At 41.8% G+C, this 21134-nt stretch overlaps 1 protein-coding gene across 1 annotated transcript; it reads left to right on the forward strand.

The window, feature by feature from the left end:
- The first annotated feature begins 10284 nt into the window (after positions 1–10284).
- On the forward strand, positions 10285–20568 carry LOC114064872 (protein FAM13A-like). The gene is made up of 5 exons (XM_027898278.1): positions 10285–10555; positions 12174–12348; positions 12561–12770; positions 14523–14706; positions 20415–20568. The coding sequence occupies exons 1-5, from the start codon at positions 10526–10528 to the stop codon at positions 20566–20568; spliced, it is 753 nt and encodes a 250-aa protein (XP_027754079.1). The 5' UTR covers positions 10285–10525.
- The last annotated feature ends 566 nt before the right edge of the window (positions 20569–21134 follow it).

Raw genomic sequence — 21134 nt, forward strand, 5'->3', positions numbered from 1 at the left:
GCCAGTAATGTTCCCTCTTCTGGTCCAGGGCAGGAAAATCCCGCTTGGCTTCAAACAGTTTTTGCTGGCTTTTTGGGATTCACTTATGTTTGTTTGAATTAGAACTTGACAAAAATAAAGATGCAGTTAGTTTGTCTCTATTTTTTTTTTTTTCATTGATTTGTCAGCTGGGTGTAACTGCTGTCCTGGATCCTTGTTCAGTGCACGTGGAAAAAGTATTAAGTACTCAGTATAGGCATACACACAACCTCGATTCCAAATTGTAGTCCTGGGTATCTGATGTGGATCATTTAATGTGCTGTATGGCAGCTGTAGTCAGATTTCACCACGTGTATGTAAAAGTAATACCATGTCTTATGCATCTTAAAGAAACTGTGGTGATATACTGGGTATAATCAGGGCATGTGTGCCTTCAGATTAATCTGTTAAAGTCTCACTTCCTGCCAGCAATCCAGTCTGAGTTCTTTAAATATGAAACTGATGTTAAATTAATTGTCACTCTGAAAAAAATTCAGCTGGAATTAATGCTAATGATTGGGTGCTATGCAGCACACTTTTGCAATGGAAATGGAGTCTATTATTAGGCAGCCTGATATGTTTGGAAATATGAGTAGGGTTCTGTAATAGTTTCCTGATGTAACCCTACCCATCACTGAGGAAAGAGCCCTGACTGTTGAAGAATTTTATTTGCCACTGCAGGCAATATGTGTTAGGACTCCTCACGCCAGCCAGTTGGCTGAGCACTTTGACTGTACTAATCTTATCTTTAAATGATAAACAAACAGGACCCAAGATTTAACGTTTCAGGTTTTTTGCATTTTACTTTTCTCATTTTGCAGGGTTCCTTTCCAGGAAGACATTTCCAGAGATGCTGCAAATTGTGTATTATCTGAGAACCTTTCCTTCTTCCGTCTTCCTGATTCATTCAAATCATTCTATAGGTTCAAGTATATTTTGGAAGATGGCAGGTGAGGTACAACATGATTATTTGTGCCTCAATGACCAAAAAGTAGGTCTTTGGCATTGACAGAGTAGCAGAAGTGGTAGAGGCAGGCAAACAGTTTGCCGTGAAGAATTAAATTCTGGATACTCTTGCCTTTTATAGTTTCTGGCAAACAGATCTGGAACAGAAGAAATAAAGTGCTTAAATGATTATTCTTCATTGTAGAAGAAAAAGTTGTTGTTTATTGCATAAATAATTTGTTACTGTGAAATCAGTCATGAATAGAACATTTATCATCTAATTTGCAGATCTTAAGAAAGTTTATTGTGGTTATTTTTTGGTAACTAGACAAATGAAACTGCTAAGTTTTATTAGGTTTAAAGGCTATTCTGTGCCTTGCTCAATTGATGGGTGTTATCATTAGCTGCAGAAATGGATTACATTCCTTCAGTGGCTGTTAATTTGTCTACATCATGCTGATACTGGATTCCTGCATCCTGCCCTGACATTGAACAATGTGCTGAGTAAGGGCTGTAAAAATTGACTGAGATGTTTGCATAGCATTAAACTGACACTGAGGTATTTTTTATTGCAAAGATAATTCACTTCAGGCCTTTCAGGAGGGCCTTTCACATATACATATAGTGAATATGTTGGACTTTATATCAGTCAGACCGAAAATGGCAAAATGAAAAATGATACAGAAATGGGACATGTATGTCAAAGGAAGTGGTAAAAGCTGCTCTTCTATGTAAAAAAAAATTCTCAAATTCAAAGGATTACTTTCAGTGATATTTTGCTATAGACCCAATTATGCTGAAGAGCCAAGTTAAAGACTTGTCAGTCTTCTTACAAGAAACAGTCTTCAGAGACTCTTTAGAGAGTATGCTCTCAGATTACCAAAATCCATTTTGCTTTTTTTTTTTTTTTTTTTGACAAAAGATATTTGTTCTTTTAAATGATGGCTTTTAAAACAATTAAAACAGTTCTTAGGGGCAATACACACATGCTCAACTTGAACCATGCTGTATCATGCTATGAATTTGTTGCAGGAACTAAATCACAGTATGATTTGAATTGAAAAGGGACCTTTAAAGATCATATTTAACCCCTCTGTCATGGCATAGTGATTTCACATTTCTCAAAATAGCTGCTCTGTTGCTGGCTTGTTGTTGCTTTCATGGCTCTGTGGGGAAAGCTCGAATCCTTTTTTTGTGTCCTCATTGGTTATGTCCTCACACTTTCAGCAACAGTATCTTATGTTAATTTTCTTTAGCGTGTCCATAGTTTTTAACAACTACACTTTTGCTCAGCTTTAGCTATATGTGTTCAATATGTGGAGTATTTCCTTGATTGGGTTTTTCTCATTATTATTAAATCATCACATCAGTCCAAATTGACTTTATTAGTCTTTTATCATTTCATGTTGCCAGAAACTAGAGGCCCAGATATCTGAAATGAGCAATTGCTGAAATTCTTGCCAGAGCTATATAAAGGGAATAAAATATGACTGGTATGTGTGCAGATTTCTCAACTTCTCTGCCTGCAGATGCTCAAGGCTTCGTTTACTGAGGAATGGGAGCCTTGTGCACGTATGAAAAGTGAAGACAGAGCAGGTCCTTTTGCTCCGGGGTCTCCCTGCTATGCTTTCTTCTCTTTGCTCTCCTGTGTCAGGTGCAGCTGTTGCGCCGTGTCTGCTGCAGCTCTGTGAGCAGGCATAAGGTGAGAGGGAGGAGAACACATGCCTGGGGCGTGAGGTTCAACACGTGGGTACCTCCAGTCTCCTCATTAGTGTGCAAGGAGGAACATCATGAAGTGCTCAGTTGTTTAACATGGACCAAAGGGTCCTCAAGGGAGCATCCCTGCCCCCGTTCCTTGCTGAGCCCCAGTGCTGCTGCGGAGGGATTGGGCACAGTGAGTCTCCAGGACACAGTTTTGAGTTGGTGTTTTCTGCCAGTGGAAGTGTTTGCTTAAAGGCACCCAACAGTGTGTCCTTGTGGGTGCTTTGCTGTAAAACCCACTCACAGAACCTCGGGAAATGGTTTTTTGTTGTGGCTTTTGTTATCTTCTTCTTCTTTTTTTTTTTTTTAAAAAAAAACACCAAGATTAGCTTGATGTTTTTGTGGCACGAGCTCTTGTGTAGCTGATAGCACAACATGCCTTAGTGCACCACAGCACTGGCTGGGAAGCAGCTTGGAGCAATCCCTTTGTAAGCTGCCTTTGCAGTCATGACCCTGTGAGGTGAGAATGCAGCAAATGCTGTTCCCAGCTGCCTTTGGCTCCGAGCTTAATCTTACTTGGTCAGTTAAGTTTGAAAAAAACTATTTCTTTTAGCTCAAATTAATGTTTTTTCCCCTCACTGTTTCTCTCATTGCAGGCAGAAAAATCACCTGACTAAACTCTTTCCTCCTTTCCCTGTGTCACAGCTCATATTGGAAAGTAAACATGTTTTCAGTGATTAACAGCAATAACTAGATGCTGCTGAGTAAGCAGATGAATACCTACAAGGACATTTATGTTTTGGAAATGTCCAGTGCTCTGACCAACTCTGTATTTACAGATCATATCTAACTTGTGTGGGTTTTTGTGGTTATAACTTTAAAATTTGATATATGGCAGGCGTATCAGCTTGTATTAGGTCACGCTGTCTTCTGTTGAAATCACATTACATTGCTTTTTAATTAAAATGTCCCTGAGTGTGAGTGGCTGTCTCCCTACTTTGCATTTCTTAGGGGGCCATCTTTGCAAATCAGGATAACCAAAATCATCTGGCATGCCTTGAATTACAATAAATACTGTGTGTGGGGTTACGCAAGAGATCACAAAAATGCTTAGTTAAATAATATTTGTTTCAAATTAAAACAGTCATGTGGAGGTGCTGTGAAGAAGTAAGAGATAAAAGAGGACGTTTATGAGACTAGGCTTGACAACGTGGTGCCTCCCTGGTGTATCCATTATAGGTAACAATTAAGTAGTCACTGTTCCAGGTGTGTGAATAATCATTTTGTCTAGCAAAAAGATTCCTGGGAGAGAGAGATACTCCCACTGAAAGTACCATTACCTTGTTGCTTTAGAAACGAGAGACCTGAATTTGCATATGGCGGACTGAATTGCTGAACCTGGGGTTTCATCTTCTCACCTGGAACTGAAAAGGCTTGATGGGGATGCCTCTGCCATCTTGGTTCCTCTGGAGGGAAGGAAGATCTCCTGTCCAAGGGTTTTCCACCTTTTTTTGAGTTTCCCCTAATTTTGTTCAGGAGGCAGTATCACAAGTCTGCAGGAGGCAGAGATAATTGAACATAATGGGAGCAACTCTTTTGAAACGTGTTGAACCAGTAAGGACTGGGTTCTATGCCATCAGAGAAATACAGATGAAAAGCTGCCTCTGCCTGGCTGTTACATGTGTCCATGGTGCAAGAGAAAGCTGAAGCCTCTACTTACTGTATTCCTCCTTTTTCTTTTTTTTTTTTACCCTGTCCCCATCTCAGGTGCTGTGCAAGCTAGAAGCAGAGAGGAGGCAAGGACTAATCCTGTCTTATTTCTTTACAGCTCCTCAGAGGCAATATCGTGTTGAAATTGTATTATTTATGAAAAATGGTATCGTATGGTGCCAGAGTCAGTTGCTTCAGCAGGAGATTCATAGACCATGAGCTGCCTAGAGCTGAAGCTGGAAGCTGTTTCCCTTCAGCTGTGGGAGGGTGGCATAAATCAGTGAGCAGTTTGTGGATGGAGCCTCATGGGAGGTCTATTTTCCTGAGAGGTTGATTGGGGATGCAGAAACTGGCCTGGTACTTGCAGCTTTTGCTGAAACTATTCTGACATTTCAAATTCCCTTTGAAAATAAGCAGGTAGAGAACAAGCCATGATTACAAAAGTTTTGTGTTGCTTTGTGTTTTGCTTTTCAGATTTCTGTTTCTTGGAGAAATAAACCTGGGATCAGGCAGTTTCATGATACAGACTGAAATACAATAGAAATATGGACTTTAAATAATTTGTAGGGCTTGAGAAAGCTTTACTTGCTTCATTACAAGAGTTTTCACCCTGTGGCTATTTTTGCTGATGTTCTGCTCTTTAGCTGCAACAGCAAGATAGTGCCTTTAGATAATGAAGTAATACTGGCTTTTGAATGCTGACTTGTTTTCCCTGGAACAGCATCAAGAAAATTAGGGGGTTTAAGTGCCAGATGGAGATTAGAGGAAGAAAATGAAATTCAAAACAGGAAGCAGAGAGGGGCAGGCTCCAAAACAACCTGCATGCCATTTCACTCCAAGAGAAGAGTATTGACAGTTATTGTCAATATTGTATTGGCAACCTGTCGCTTACCACTCACTTTCATTTCTGCAAAGCTGCCAGGGAAGCGTGCAACTTTCTGCACACTTTTCAAAAAGCCTTTAAAAGGAAAATGATGCTAGAGAGTTTAATAGGCTGGGAAGACAAAAAAGGCCAGCAAGCAGTCTGAGCATTTGCCTCCCACTGTTTCATTGGGCAGTTCTCCACATGCCTGTAATTCAGCTGCCTGGAAACAGGCTCTGCTGAGCCACCTCAGGACACCAACACATCCCTTGCCAGAGATGGGTCCAGACAGAGAGAAGCAACACCAAGCTTGCCAGGTGCTGTGTCTACAGTAAGAAAGAGCCTTGCCATGACTCAGGAGACGTTTGCTCAGGCACAGCGCTGGACTAGCATGTGCCTGGCGGGTGGAGAAGGGGCAGTTCCCGTGTGCCTGCCTGGCACTGGCTGTGCAGCCATACCCATCTTTGGCCCTGGGCACCCACATCCCGAGGAGACCATCTGATCAGCTGTGAGCACAAATAAAGTCAGAGGAGATGCTGCTGGCAGCTGGCAAGGGGTTGTGGCCTGTGTACTTGTTCCATAAGCACAGTGAAAAGCAATGCAAGTAGCAGCAGGGGAGAGCTGCTTTCTTGTCAGGACAGCAACTCTGCCTGATAATTTAACTTGGTGAGTAGACATAGTTGGCAGTCAGATTATTGTGATGAGGGATATGTGGCAACCAGTCTTTAGGTCTGTACTATGACTTTTAGCAGCTAAGATGTAGGAAAACTTATACTGATACGGTAGGAATCAAAATAGAGATGCCTCATTTCATGCCAATGATTACCTAATACTAGATGCAATTTTCCCTGTCTGTACTTCTGTCTTGGTTATAACTCATACTTCCATTTTTTTTCTTTTTTTTTGAGAATCCCTAAAGTTTATATGCCAGGTCCATATACTATAAAATGTGCAAATTTTCAGAACTTACACATTTTAAGTTTAAAGTGGCTCGTGATGAATCGGAACAAAATACACAAATGCTGCATGACCTCCTTTGAAAGCCAGTAAGACAGGTTTGTCTGATAGAATCTCATTTGTGTGTATCAGGCCCTGACTGTTTTTTTGTGATAATTCAGGGATGCATTTATGGGCTTAGCTCACGAGGGTTGTCAAGACTGAGATGTTGCAAGCGATTTATCATAGTGCATTTAGTGGATGATAATGCTGTTTCCAAAAGATTACATGGAGAAAGGAAAAAAATACATTCCTGAACAGGGCAGTTTTGAGCACTTTGAGTCAAGTAGACAACTTAATTTTTCAGGTTTTCTTCTATCCAGACAACTCAAAGGGCTTTTTAGCATTTCCAGTCTCCTACTTGCTGAAGTGTAAGAGGTCAGCACACACTCATTTGGCATGGGTTCATGGGCTTCTTGTGGTGTTTTATCCTATTTTTAAAAAGTCAGTACAAATTGCAAAGTCAGAGCAATAGTGGTTCAGCTTACCCCAGTGACTTTTATCTGAGTTTCCCACCTAAATCAAACTGTACTTTTCTAAGCAGTTCTGAGCAGTGTGCTGAGGTCCTGCTACAACATCAGCTTATTTCTTCTGTCTTTCAATGCCTTCTCTGACTCCCTCAATTCCCACAGGAGCTTTTTGGCCATTTCTACCCCACGTTTTCCCCAGGCCCCAGCTCTGGGATGGGCAAGAGATGGGGTCTCACAGCTGGGGGGCTGTGACCAGCTGTCTGGGGCACATCAGCTGTGAGGTCCTGTGGGATGCTACCCCATGGCCCTTTCCTCCGCCAGGTTGGCATTTATTTTGACATGCAGGAATAAAGGGTTTTTAAAGCAGCTCAGATGACCTAGACGTTGATGATGTGAACTTGTAATGTCCAGTGTTCTGAGTATAACACAGTTAGTTCATAATCTTCCTGTATCAACAGCTTAATCCAGTGCCACCAGCAGAGCAGTCACAGAGGGGCTGGACTCTTCAGTACAGATGAGAAAAATTTAGTGATGTTTTCATTATCTGGCTAATTTGTATTTATGATGTTCTCTGACTTTCTGACGTGCTGGTAAGGTTTATCTTCTCTTAAGCTGTCCACTTAAAGAAGTGAGGAAGGAAAATCTAAACACTCTAAATACATCAAGGCCCCAACGTAATTAAAATCAAGGCATCACAAATTCTGGTTTAGGGTAACAGGAGATACCAGAAGATAAGCAGTGTGACTGAAACACAGTATTTATGGTGAACAATGCATTAAATGAAAATCACATAGTATTGATCTTTTATATCAGCACTGTTTGCCTGCGTATCCTTGAAGAGCTCCTTTTGAAGTTGTCACTGGATAATGAAGATCATGTTATGGAGGGGCAGGCCAGCAGTTGTGATTGGATTGAATTGCTTTGCTTCAGGTCAAGCTTTATGGGTTCATTTTTGAAGCCCATGGTTCTGCTCTGACCCTGAGCACCCAGTGCTCCAAGGCTGCAGCTGGCATCAGCAGGGCTGCTTGCCCCAGTGTTTACTCCTAATCCAAAGCCACCACAGCCTCTCCAGCTGGATCTGGGCCAGGGCAGGGAGAGCAGCACGACAGGACTGCCCACATCCCATCCCCACCGCAGCCTCCCTGCAGGGCACGTGCTCCACTGCTCGGCTCTTGCCCACCAGGAAGGGCTTTCTTTTCTACTTGGCTGGATGCTTGGAGACTCCCAAAGCTGAGATACAGATCACTAGGTTAGCAGAGCAGGCTGCTTGCAGCTTTGAAGGGAAATTTAAACGAACCATAAAGCCTCAGTTAATTATTTTTCTTTGCTGCTGTTTTTTTTTTTCACTGCTGCTGACAGCGGATTTACCTCTGCCCTCTCTCACAGGGATATTGCTGTTCCTAATGCTTCTGTAAAACCCGCTTGTTTTCTCAGCAGGAAAACGAAACTTTTCTGTTTTCCTTTCATGTTTATCCTTCCTTTATCTTTTTTGAGACATCAGCCAGCCTCACAAGCAGTCCTTTCAGTAGCTGGAGGCTACAGCCTCAGTGAAGAGAGTACAAAGGCAACCCTCGATGCTACTCTGGCCCCTCACACTGCCCAGACCCAGCGCACTGCTTTTCCTCACAAACCCTCCCCTGGGCGGCAGGGTGCTGGGAGACCAAAAGCTTTGGTTTTCATTTAGTCACAGCCCTTGAAGTCAGGGTGGCTTCTCAAAGCACCACACATCCTTTTCATGTATCTGAACTCCTGCAGGGTCTGATTTTGATCCAGAGGTTGTGAAGGAAGGGTTGGAATTGCAGCGACACAGTAGGAGCAGTTACATGTTCGATTTGTGCTGCCTGCGGCCCCCTGCTCTTTGTACAGCAGCGATGGAGAAATCTTCCCTTCGAGCCGTGTTACTTGGTACGAAAGGAAAATCCTGCCCAGGGTTTGGGGCTCCTTGCTCTGTCTGTAGTGAGGTTTGTAGGACCACCTCTCTGGCAAGCCTCGTGTGCCCTCTAGCTGCTGCAGGCTTCCTGGGGAACTCAGACGTGTTCATTTTCTGTGAGCATTGCTGAATTTTGCAGGCAGGACTTGAAAGCAAATTCTTCAATAATTGCAGTTAGACGAGCAATACAGACCAAGAGGCAGATTGCAGTCCTTGCTGCCTTGTTTGCCCTGTAACGATCTGACAGATAAAAGTTGTACTTGCTGCCCAGGCAGAGAACTTGTTGCCTATTTGCCTACAATTTGCATGTTCAGGTGAAGCAAGGAGGACTGACATGTCAGCAGAATGACTCCTCTGGCATCTAGTATGATGGAACGTGGAAATATGCTGTGGGGCAGGGATCCAAGAGTTAAGAGAGTTGTTGGTGGTTTTTTTGTTTTTATTTTGTAATTTTTGCAGAAGCCTTTTTGTGAGAGTTTTCTCTGCCAAGTGCAAATTGCTGCCAGCTCAGAGGCATGGTTGGCTGAGGTGCTGGTGGCTCTGAGTGCCTTGTGCTGTCCCGAAGGGATCCAGCCAAAATGTAAGAGCTGTTCCTGCTCCAGCTGCCTTGGAAAACAAAGATATGTAAAGGCATGGAGGGTGGGAAAGCACTGCTTGTGGTGGTTGGAGGCCAGTGGGCACTGCCTGTGGGCCCAACAGCTTGAACAAGCCATGAAGTGGCTGGGGTGGTGGTGGTGGTGTAGTGTTGGGGGGCAGGGGCAGGGCCCCTCAGGCAGCCACAGCTGTGGTGATGGGCACAGGTGGAGGTTGTCTGCAGAGATGATGGGCACAAGTGGAGCTTGTGTGAGACAATGGGCACATCTGCAGTGCCAAGGCCAGGCTGACTCTTCTGGGGTGCTGGGAAGGGCTGTGGGGCTGGTCCCAGCAAGTAGAGTAAGAAAGCCTTAAATCACAGCATTATCCAGACCTTGTTGTGGCTTCTGGAGAGGGGAATGTGCTAAACAACTGCACAGTTTTTTAACTGGCATTCCCTCTGCTAAGGAAGAGGGAATGATCTCTGCCATCTGTGCTGCACCAGCAGTACAGTGTGTTGATGGAGTAACTCCTTCTTTTCTAGTGCTCCACCAAGTGTGTCTGTCTCAGCACCTGTGTTTTTTTTTGCCTTGTGTGTTTTGGGATTTTTTGTATGTACCTACTGAATTTGTATTAAAAATCTCCCCCAATTAGATTTAACTTCAACATTACTTGTTTCCTTGTGGCTTATTTCCCAGGAGAGGCTTAGTATCTGAAAGAATTATAAAGAAGGTGTTGAGCTTAGCTGTATCCTCATCTTCCACATTCTAAAGACTGGATGGATCCTTGCTTGTGTGTTTGCCAAAATAATTGTGCAGGTGTTACACAAACACGTAACAATAATATGTATTCACTGTGGACCATCTCAAAATATTTTGCTTGCTGCTGCTAGCAGGCAGAGTGGACAGCAGGTAGCATGAATGTCTGCAAACCTGCACTGCAAAAACCCACTGAAAAGTAAATAGCACACACAGGATCAGTGTGCTTCAGGAAGCTGTGGCATTGTGTGTGTCAGGTGCCATGGAAACATCTCCTGATGGTAACACAGCCCTCAGCTTGTGCAGGGTGCCTCCGGAGGGAAGTGCCGGCTACAAGGAATATACTTTTACTAGCAGTTAATTTCTACCTTCCACAAAATCTGGAGTGAAACCACCGATTAGGATGGTGCCTAGCAATTATGCTGTGATCAGTTAATTGCAGAGGAACAGCCCAATGGCTGCAATCGGTTTTGGCTGGATTGCATGGATCTGTGAGGGCAAGAAAGGTGATGGTGTCTTCTGAGCACAGAGCTGAAAGACTGGCACTCTGCTGCAGTCTAACATGGGAGCAGGTGCCTCCCTCTCAATTTGCGTAAGTGAACTTAAATCTGGCTTCTTTGGTCCTTTTTTTACATCCTTTCTCCTTTCTGAGAAGGCTATGCTTCTTCCCCTGATGGACTGCCGCATCTGAAGAGGGAAAGGGGAAGGATTTAGAATAGCACTGGATAGATGTTTTAGAGTTTTCTGTACCACCTCGCAGCTTATATACAAAAATGCCATAAAATAAGGATTTGCTACATGCTGATATTAGTTCCTTTCAGGTAATTATCAATGCTATAACATTAACATCATGTTCTAAGCTTACTTATGTACTTTAAGAGCAAAATGGCTTCAGGTGTTTCAAGTGGTGTGTGTGTGTGCTTGCCATGGCAGCACGGCTGGCCTGGAGCTCCAGCTTGTGGCTTTGCTGCAGGCATGTGTGAAAAACAGCTTCACTACAGCAGTTCAGCTACAAATCCATAGGAAAATATTTCATTTTTCCTTCTGAGAACACAGTAATAAAAACATTTAAGAAGAGGCAGGTTTTACAATGGGTTGGGATAATGCTAAAAAAGGAAATTAAAATCCCACCTTAAAATGAGATGTGGATACTGATTAAATCTTCCTGGTACGGAACTGGTAGATCTTAATTTGGACTTCTAGTGGCACTGGGTCCTCTCCTGCATGACTGTGAGCATTACTGCCCGATAGGAACACGAGGACAGAGCAAGCACCGTGGGTAATGTCACCTGCCTGTGAGGCAAGCAGGGGGTAGGAGAGCAGGGAAAGAGAACAGGGGAGCTACAACTGTTTTTGGAGTGGCCAGGTAGCACTTCTCCTTTCTTAAATGTCCCTGGGGCATGATGTTCCTAAATATACACTCAAGTTACATATTCTGAATATATCTAAATATATATTTATATCTCTATTCTTACATACATCCCCTGAGGTGCCACCTGAAGGGCTACAGAACTGGTTTGAACCTTCTGTGCCCCCCCAGGGCAGCCCATCATGTTCTCACAGAGACTGTGCTGGGACAGGCACCCCCTGTGATATCCCACGTGTCTCCCAGCCCAAGAACTGGACAGCATCTCTGTCCTCACAGGATGAAAAAGCAGCTCCCAGGTGCAGGTTGTTCATGATTTCTCACATACCTTTTTGCATCAGTTATTGGGGTAAGAAACTCAGGGTTACTGGGTGAGCAGACAGGAACCCTTGGCCAGGCTCGAGCTGTGGCTGCTGCTTCAATTTATCCTCTGGTCCCTCTGTGTATCTTGCAATCTCTGAGAAGTGGGTAGAAATTCACAAATTTCATGGGGTTAGAAGGCTGTGCACCAGCAATGGGTAGGGTTTTTTTGACTATTGGGGCTCTTTTGAGGAATAATGACCTCTCCATGTCCTAAACAGGGCATCTGCCTTGACCTGAGGTCCCATTTTCCCTGACTGTAGGTATGAATGGGTTTAACTGGGATTTACCCTATCACAGATCCTGTTTCAGCTCTACAGGAGAAGAATGGTAGTATCAGTATTTTAAGAATATGCAGTAGAAATACAATTTGTACTGAAATGCTACCATAAGGACAGTAATTTCACCTAAGCTGTAGACCCTTGGACCTTAAAACAAGAAAAACCCAGTCTCAGCTTATAACTTGCCTGGTTTTGTTCCCCAGAGATCATTCTCTTCTATTCAAGTCAGGCACACAACAAATAAAGTTTCACCAGACCTACAGTTCAGCAGAGAAAGAAGCACATTTGGTGTTCCTCTGGAAACCCTCATGCAGGGTGCAACACAATGTGGGGTTCCTTCTCTCGTGACACAGATGGTGGAGTACCTAGAGGTGTTTGGTAAGTTCATGTTTTCCCTATTTGGCCTCTGAAAACTGTTATTCTTTGTTTAAGCAGTATTTTTTAGCTCCATGTGCTGAAAAATCTATACTTACAATTATTATGCTTTCTTAAAGAAGCTTTTTGAGCTTCATCAAAAAATGAGTTTTGAGTTTTCATCACACAGATATAATAATGCAACCACTGCTTACTGTTTTCTATTTCTTAAGCAGGTCTGGAGCATGTTGGTATATTTAGAATTGGTGGTTCAGCAAATAAAATCAAGGAATTAAAGCAGAAATACAATCAAGGAGAAGAAGTGGACCTTATTAACGATGGAGATGTTGATTCTGTGGCCAGTCTTCTGAAGCTCTTTCTGAAAGAACTACCAGTGGCTGTTTTTCCAGACAACATTTGTTCTGGCTTGCTAAAAACTTTCCAAGGTACAGAACGGGCACCTTCCAGGCTTTTGTCCTTTCTCTGACAGTGACAGATAATGTGTTCATTGCTCTTTCTCTAAGCAAGGTTTTATGTTTCCTTAACCAGAGGCTGATGTTTAGTTGCTTTTGATGGACCAGGTTTCTATGAACTTGTCTGTAGTCTTTTTTTTTAATTCATAACAGCTTTTGGACTCCCCATCATCCTGTGGCAATGCAACTTGCAATCCAATCCTTTATTCTCTGAGAAAGTACCCCTCTGCATGCTCTCTTTTTAAATTGTATACATTAATTGTTACTGAGATAACATTTTTATTTTTAATGTAATCCCCATCATAATGCTGCTTTTGTCTTTATATACCCACTGCCTCACTTCTCTCTTTTCCAAGCTGAGACCTCTTTCTCTATGTAACCTTCCCTGGTACAGGAACTCTTTTGTACCTCCCTGTTCTTACTTAGAGCTTTATTTTTATTTTTAGTTAATATTTATTTTACTAATCCTCTTATAATCTTCTTGGACAGCAGTGTGTGGAGCAGCATGAAGCTTCGAAAATGCAAAGCCAAGACCAGTACTTGCAGCAATACAGTGCCTAGTTCCCCATTATATCTATAATGGCTGAGCTAATGTTTTCAGACAATTCTACCCAGTGACTTTGACTGATGACTAATTCAGGTGTTTACAGACAAATAAGTGGATTAGATTGCAAGTTGCTTTTGTTCAAGGTGCCAGTGTAGGTGTTTACAAAGAAAAAGGAAAGAAAAAGAAAGGAATCAGCTTCATGAAGTGTGAAAACCTATGCTGAAAGATCTATGGTTTTTTGAGAGCACTTTGTTTTGCCTACTCCTAACTGTCTTGCTGTTATTTTTAAAATATTTTTATGTTTTTTTCCCCCTCTCCATCCTCTTTTCCATTTCTCTCATTAGTCAGTTGGGCACCATGGGCCTTAGCCTGTACAAAATGTATTTTTTAGGGCTAAAATTACCCTTCAGGGCATGATTTGCTATTCACAATGTCAAAGCTATGCAGATGTGTCCTGGTGATCTATGGCAAATTCAAGCATCAGCTGCCAATTATTGAGTAGTACTGTCATCTCCATTCTAATAACCAGGAGACTTCATCATGCTAATTCTGAACTGCTGATCAAATGGAGTTGTTTTTGAACCCATTTTCTGCCTTGTTACCCTTCTTTAAAGAATGAGAACCAAGAAAATGCTAAGTATCCCCAATTTAGATTTTTAAGCATCTCTTGTGGAGCTACAGTTGCATATTTATAGAGCAAAGATGTTTTCAGTCTGAGAGCTACCAATTAGTCAGGAAATGAAGATGATGTGGGGCTGAAAGGGTACAATTTCTTTTTTCCCTTAATGAGAATCGTGCAGCATGTGTAAAATCTCTCTGGAGAGTTAAGGCTGACAACCTTGTATCATCTTTAAAGGCATCTTTAAGGATTCAGGTACATGACTACTGCCTGCAATTCCATTAAGAAAGCAACAAGTGCTGGATAATTCTGTCATAACAGGAAGAATAGCAGAAACAGTGCACATAAAACTTGATATCTGGAAAATCCATGGTACTTAAATATTCATTTTTGGAAATTGTTGACAAAATTTAGCCTACAGATTATTTGTTTGGGACATATTTATTCTTCACTTTAATATATTTTAAACTGTCTCTCTTTCTTAGATCTATAGTAATATCTATGATGAAATGGTGTTGATATTAGGAATGTCTGCCATAATTTTTTTTCCTCCCACCAGAGCACAAAATCAACACAACAGAATGCATAGAGAACCTGAGACAGTTGCTCAGCTGCCTACCCAAAGCCCACCAAAACCTTCTTCAGTTCCTGGCTGCTTTCCTGTTCAAGGTAGCAACGCACAGTGCAGTGAACTTCATGACTCTGGAAAACCTCTCCATCGTGTTTGGACCTGCTCTGTTCAAGTGAGTACTCCCTACTCACCCACCTCAAACAGTCCTGCCAGGTCACACTTGACAATGAAGCTTTTTGTCATAGCTCTGTGTCCAATAGTAAGTGGAGCACTTTGGAAGTTAAACGTTTATGCAGTACATTATGGGCAGATGTGACAGGTTCTGAGCTGGCTGACCACCTTCATTCTGTTAGGCACTGACCAGGCAGGTCCAGCCTCAAGAAAGAAAACCTCTGAAGAGAAGAAATATGACAGGAGGAGAGCTGTTTAATGAGAACTACTCCTCTTTTCTTAGCCAGTTGAAGTGCAGGCTCCTTGGTTGTTAGACTTGATTCTGAAAAGCTAATGCTGACTTTGACCTTGTAATAGAATTAGGTAACAGAGAAATAAAGATAAATTGTTTATCAAGAATGAGAAGCAACTCATTCTGCCCTTGCCACTAAAATGACATCCAGGCAGAGGCCCCCTGAGCTTGCAAGCAGTGACTGCTTGGCTGAAGCTAGAGAAATCATGTTTGGGATGATGGCGAGTGGGCACAAACCTGGATGCTCAAAAGGAAAGGCTGGACAACATGCCATGCAAGTCAAGATGACAAGAAGGAACAGCCTAGTGTGATCATATAATGGAGGAAACTGGAACGGTTTAGTTCTTTATTCTATCCTTCATTGTAGACACTAGAGGATGTTAAAATATTTATACCTGTTACCATTTATAAACCTTTGTTTTAGTGGATTATAGCCATGCCAGCTTAATGTGAACTATGAGCCTGTGCCACTCTGCAAAATGTATGTGTTAGCAATTAGTATCTTCCATGCAATAAAAAAAGCCTTATTCTTCTTTTTTTTCTGTGTGTGGCAAGCAAAGTTCATTGAAAAGTATGTATTCAGCAAAATTCATACCAAGCATATTGGAAATCAGTGACAGACTTTGTTTTGGGGAGCTGTACTCTCGCTGCTGTTTCATAAGCCTCTGTGTTTTGTATCTGCTTACCTGCTCTGTGGGCTTATTGCCAGGTGTACCAACATATGATCTTTTCAGGTTATATAAGTTTATATCTTTAGTGAAAGTACAGCCACGGAGACAAACCTAACAACATGTGGCGTGGTAGGAGTTACGCAATTTGCTCCTGTGAGAAGAGAATTCACCATGCAGGGTACTCACTAATGGGACAAGGCAGTTTTGCAACCAAACCCCAAGTTCCTTAACCTCTGCATGCTAGTTAGTAAATGAGAGTAGACAGATAAGGTTTATTTCCCAGCTTCTGGATTAGTTTTATGGTGCTATAGTTATAAACAGGTAGAAGGCTGATGCTAAAAGGCGTTCACCAACAGTCTATCCCTTGACCTCTACCCTAACTCAAAAAGGGCTTCACTGACGGTCGCTCTTCTGCCATCAGGAGACCTTTGCTATCACCTGGGGATTCTGTGCATGCACACACACGCAAGAAGACTTAATTCCTTTATTTCCATTCCCACCTTGTCTGTGTGCCCACTGATTTCTGTATCTACACATGAGAATCCAGTATGCTCCCTTTATTGGCTGTTGGGCTGCTTCAGTTTTTAAACATCCCACTCTTTTGGGACATGGTCTAGCTACTTCTGAACATGTCCCCCTGTCTGGTTTGTAAAATACCCTTAGTGCTAAAGAAAGTGTTTGTGGCAATGATCCCTCTAAGAAGCTTTGAAAGCAATCAACATTGTGTTTCCCTGCTACTGACTTGTCAAGAAAACAACTAACACAAATACAAGTATGTCTTCCCTACAGATGTTATCCTCAGCTTTTACAGTCATTCTGATCTCACCAACTCTGGGAGAGAAATCAGTAAGTCTGGAGCTCCTTTTTAGTGAAGTGTTTAGCTGATTCTGTCCTTGGAGAGTTACCTCCTAGGATAATGAAAAATCACCTTTTTGGTAGCTGGGTGGAGACGAGAGCCTTGCAACCGGCATTTTCTCTCGGTGAGATTGCTGTACTGCTTCCTGCTGAGTGACCCGAGGCCTTCAGTGATTCAGAATAAATCATTTGTATTGTCCTGTAGAGCAGCAAAATTCAAGGTAGACAGCTGTGGCAAATCATATCTGCTGACACAGGGGAAAAAGACATAAATACCCTTTATGGCTTTCAGGGCCAGAATTAGTGCAATTATCTGCCACATTATGAAACATTTGGCAGTCGGAGTGTAGCTGCACTGGAAACTGAGACATGCTGGGTAGTGCTTGCTGTAATTGCTCAGTCAAAATGTGAAGGTTATGAAAAAACCAACTCTAGATCTAATCTGCAGAAATGTATGCTCCATGCAATTGCTGGAATTAACCTCCTGGATGTAATGTCAGCTCCACTTACAGCACTAATTCACTGCAGGTGTTAACTGTTCTGCATGTATTCTGGCAATCTGCATTTTTGTGCAATTTCTTCTTCCTTCTTTGACATTAAACAGCTAAACTAGGTTGTTTATAACAAGCCTTCTTACTTTAAATTTCTTATCTATTTATATTCAAGTGTAAATTCTGTCTGTGATTATCACCTGTCTCAATCTTTTGACACTTTTATTTGTGGAGACCTGTTATAGTTTCACTGAAGTGACCGAGTAGGAATAATCAGTAGTTGGAACATGAAACACATATAGGCCTTGGGGATACAAAAGTAGAATATTAAACTCGCTGCTCATTATACTTTGCAAGCCTAAATGGCATATACCTCTCAATTAGTAGCTATGGTAATATAAGCCTTAACAAAGGTTTTATATTGAAATTCTAGTTACAGGGTCATGGAAAATTATCATCATGGATTTTAAGTGCTAGGAAACTGATATCACTGTTTGTGTGAAACTGAATGTTAAATAAGCTGCCTCTTATCTATTTTTAATCTGTTGCAGTCCCTTACTTTTATCCTGCTTGCATTCAATATTTGACTGAATCATATTCACATTGGAAGAATTCTCTTCTATTATCAATATACATCTCCCTGTTCAGGGTGATGGGCCCCAAAGTGGGAATTTATGAAAAGAAGGTATGTTTCAGAAAAAGCATTACTGAGTAAAATCTTTTAGTTTTACCTAAATCTTTGAAAACAGATCCTTCTGATTTCTTCTATGGGCCTTCCTCCTCCATGTTATTTGTTTTTTTTCCAGATGAGACTGAGTTAAGGTATCTTCACTGCTGTTAAATTGCTTCACTGTCACCATTCATGTGGCTTTTCTTTTAGATTTTAGACCCTGGCATCTGTTTTTGGTCTTTTGTGACTCAGTCTTAGCATCTGCATGATGCAGCTTTCGTGTCCTTGGCTCTCTGTAGGGAACCAAAAGCACAACTTGCAGGTCTCAGGCCGGCTACTCCCCAGACTTTGCTTAGCTCCACCCTTCTCCTAACTTCTACTGTTGAATTCTTTCTGCTCGTTCTCCAAACTCTTTATTTCTGTTGCCATTTGTCCTCCTTGTGAACTGTTTTATGTTCCCCTAGTCTCTGGAAATAATTAAGAAAATGTGATGCTACACTTCTGTCAGAGATTCAACTGACGTTCCTTCAGTTTCTATGAATACTTTGTTATGCTTCAGCTTGGTAAAGAGATTTTTGGTACTAACCTTGGTAAGCAATCCTTGCATGAGTGCACAAGCAAGTTAGCCAGCCAGCTGTTTGCTGCTGCTCACTTTGACTCATTCTTTCTGTAAATTTGCAGCAAGCCTCTGCTGGCAGGGAACCTTGGCAGACCTCCTGGGCACGGCCAAGGCAAGGGACTGTGTGGATTTTTCAGCTTGCACTTTGTGGCAAAGAACTTTGAAAGGTTTAGTCTCAAGGAAACCAGGAGCTGATTCCTGATGATTGGGTTTTACTTGTTCCTTATTTGTGTTTGATTTGCACTATCACTGATTACAGGGCTTTAATGGTGAAGTGTAGAATGCATTTCAGTAGCTGCACTTTTCCTAGATTTTCTTCTAGGAATCATATTCCTGGATTTAGCAGTGTGTGAGCCTTGTTTCCCTACTGTCAGCCACATAATAAAGTTTCTGCTGGCGGCAGAAGTATCTGAACACACAGGAAGTGATTATTTTACAAAGTTAATTAAAAGCCATTGTGGAAGTGGCTGCAGAGAAAACTAAAAATGTATTCTCTATATTTGGAGTACACACCTGTTGCCAACCATGGATATCTGCTGATGAGGCATTGATACTGGAGTCAGCTGTAAGGGCTCATCCCAGTCTATAGCTTAGATTTGTTTTAGGGTGAAAGGAGAACTGGGCACCCAAAACATAGGCTGCTGGTAAGGGAAAGTGGGACTTGGTAAGTGGGGTGAAAGCTGTTTGTCTTCATGGATAGCTCGTGCAGTGTTCCTTGCTAGCAAGGAGTTAGCAGCTGGTAGAGGTGGATTTGGGAACAGATATCTAATGTAAAGAAAGGAGCTGGAAAAGAAGACAAAGGATGAAAAAATATTGCTTGTATGGCCTGTGAGTTGAGGGTATTAGTGTTGGGTAAGCAATGAATAATCTGTTAGGATTGTTGTATGCAGGAAAGGCTGGACTCGGTCAACTATGGTCTACATGCAGCCTTGCTTTTTGTGGAGAAACTGAGTTTGTCCCAAGAAAAATAGGAATCCACAAAAGAAAAATGTTAACCAACCCTAAAGTAAGTGATGACACAGTAGTTAATCCCGAAAATCTGTCTGTGTTGTACCTGGCTATAACTCTGTTTAAACCATCTTCTTTCCAAAGGAGCCCGAACTCAAGTTCTTACAGAAACAACAGTAAGTTTACAAAAGAGGAACTTAAATGAAGGCAATTGGACTGGGCCCAATGTGTATATTTGTACTTTGAAACTGCAAATGAATAATGAATGTACTGATCTGGCAAACAGAAGACTGGTGTGTTCATGTTCCACATTAGTCTCCAGAGTTTATGAATTTCTTGTTTAAATATTAATACTGTGCTGGGTGGAACTGAGTTGGTGCAGCGTGGCTTGAGAAGGCCACAGCATTTATGCAAATGTTCTCCAAGCTTCCCAATAGTTCACAGGGGGAATGCACAGGTTCTTCAGGGAATGAGATTAGAATCCTATATAAAGAATCCCTTGAGTTTAATTTTTATTCCAGCTTAGCATGGAAGTTCAATCATTATTTATTTTAAGAATATAAATATGTGGGAAAAGCAAGCAAGAAAGAAAAAAACCAAACCCAACTTGTTAATGGGAGCACCTAGAAGTTCCCCTGCATGATGTGCCTGATGTCTGTGGATTTATAAATTAATATACTGAAGCACTTTATTACTTATGAGGGTTTTTTCTGGGCCTTTCTGGTAATAAGACATTCCAGTGATCAAAGTTCACTTCATAAGCTAAGCTAGAACGAAACTAATCTCTTCAACCCAGTGTCAGAGAGTGCTGGCAGATTTCTGGGGCTTTTTCTCCTGTTTCTCTATCCTTGATTTTCTGAACCTTGAGTCTGAGTTACTGTGAGGTTCTGATGTGCTGCCACAAAGATTCATTGTGTTGTGCACCACTGCAGCAAACTGGAGCTCTGTCACTGCGAAGGTCCCAGTGTTGGGAACCCACCAAACTGTGGGTCCTTGTCACAACAATTACTTGTTCTAAATGGGGCTGGAACTCTGTTTTTATCCTGTCACTCAACTGGCTGCTTTGCTAAATTATCTTGGGCACTGGGAGGACTCCCTGTGTGACTCATGATTAGCCCCTGATCTGAGAGCTCCTAAACTTTATCCACCTCCTCTTCCCTTAGGGTCCCTCTCAGTCCCTTGGCTTGTGAAGAGCAAAGACTTTACAATGGCCTCCTGCTGTATTTGCTTCAACACCATGAGATGCTTTTTGTTGACCTGAACCCTTGTTTCTCACAGAGACAAGCAGATGGCCTTCAGGTAAGAAAGTTACTGTGACTGATTCAGCAAGTAATCAAGCACTTCATTATGTTGGAACTTACAAATGGAAATATATTTGCTTATCCATAGTGCAAATAATGACTGCAGCTTGTTCCCAGAAATAAATATTCACGATATACCTAAGCCAGAGGGGAAACACGAGTATTTAAAATTTTGATTTTGAAAAGTGTGAAAGGTAAACAATAAAATTTGAAGTTGTTTCCACTTTAAATGTGTTAATGCCAAGCTTTGTCAGATCAAAGCCACTGAATTTTTCCTTGAGCGAAGCACTTCTTATTTTGCATGTATGTTTTGTCTATACATTGGTGATGCAGAAAAGCAAAATCAGAAGGTTGGAAACCCTTCTCTCCCTTTTAAGAAGTCTCTGTGTGTGTTTCAGCCTCTCCTTGGGTATTTTCTATTGTAAAACCTTGTTAGTACTTTGATTCATTTTTTTTTTTGCCTCTGTCAAAAACTCCTGGTGGAGGAAACATGATGGACAAACGCTGGTTTAGGGAGAGGGTCAATATAAATCTTATTTTCAGTTTGTGATGTGATGTGTCATTGCTGCTTAAGTTGAAATT

This window comes from Empidonax traillii, unplaced genomic scaffold (assembly GCF_003031625.1).
Source record: "Empidonax traillii isolate 1590-97213 ecotype Southwest subspecies unplaced genomic scaffold, ASM303162v1 scaffold588:size748185, whole genome shotgun sequence".
Taxonomy (NCBI): domain Eukaryota; kingdom Metazoa; phylum Chordata; class Aves; order Passeriformes; family Tyrannidae; genus Empidonax; species Empidonax traillii.

Excerpts from the sequence above, each read along its gene's own strand:
- LOC114064872 (XM_027898278.1), top strand. The coding sequence starts at position 10,526 with ATGGGAGCAGGTGCCTCCCTCTCAATTTGC. Across the intron at positions 10,556-12,173 it reads GTGCCTCCCTCTCAATTTGC|AGATCATTCTCTTCTATTCA; the intron begins GTAAGTGAACTT and ends TTTGTTCCCCAG. Across the intron at positions 14,707-20,414 it reads TTTGGACCTGCTCTGTTCAA|GGTCCCTCTCAGTCCCTTGG; the intron begins GTGAGTACTCCC and ends CTCTTCCCTTAG.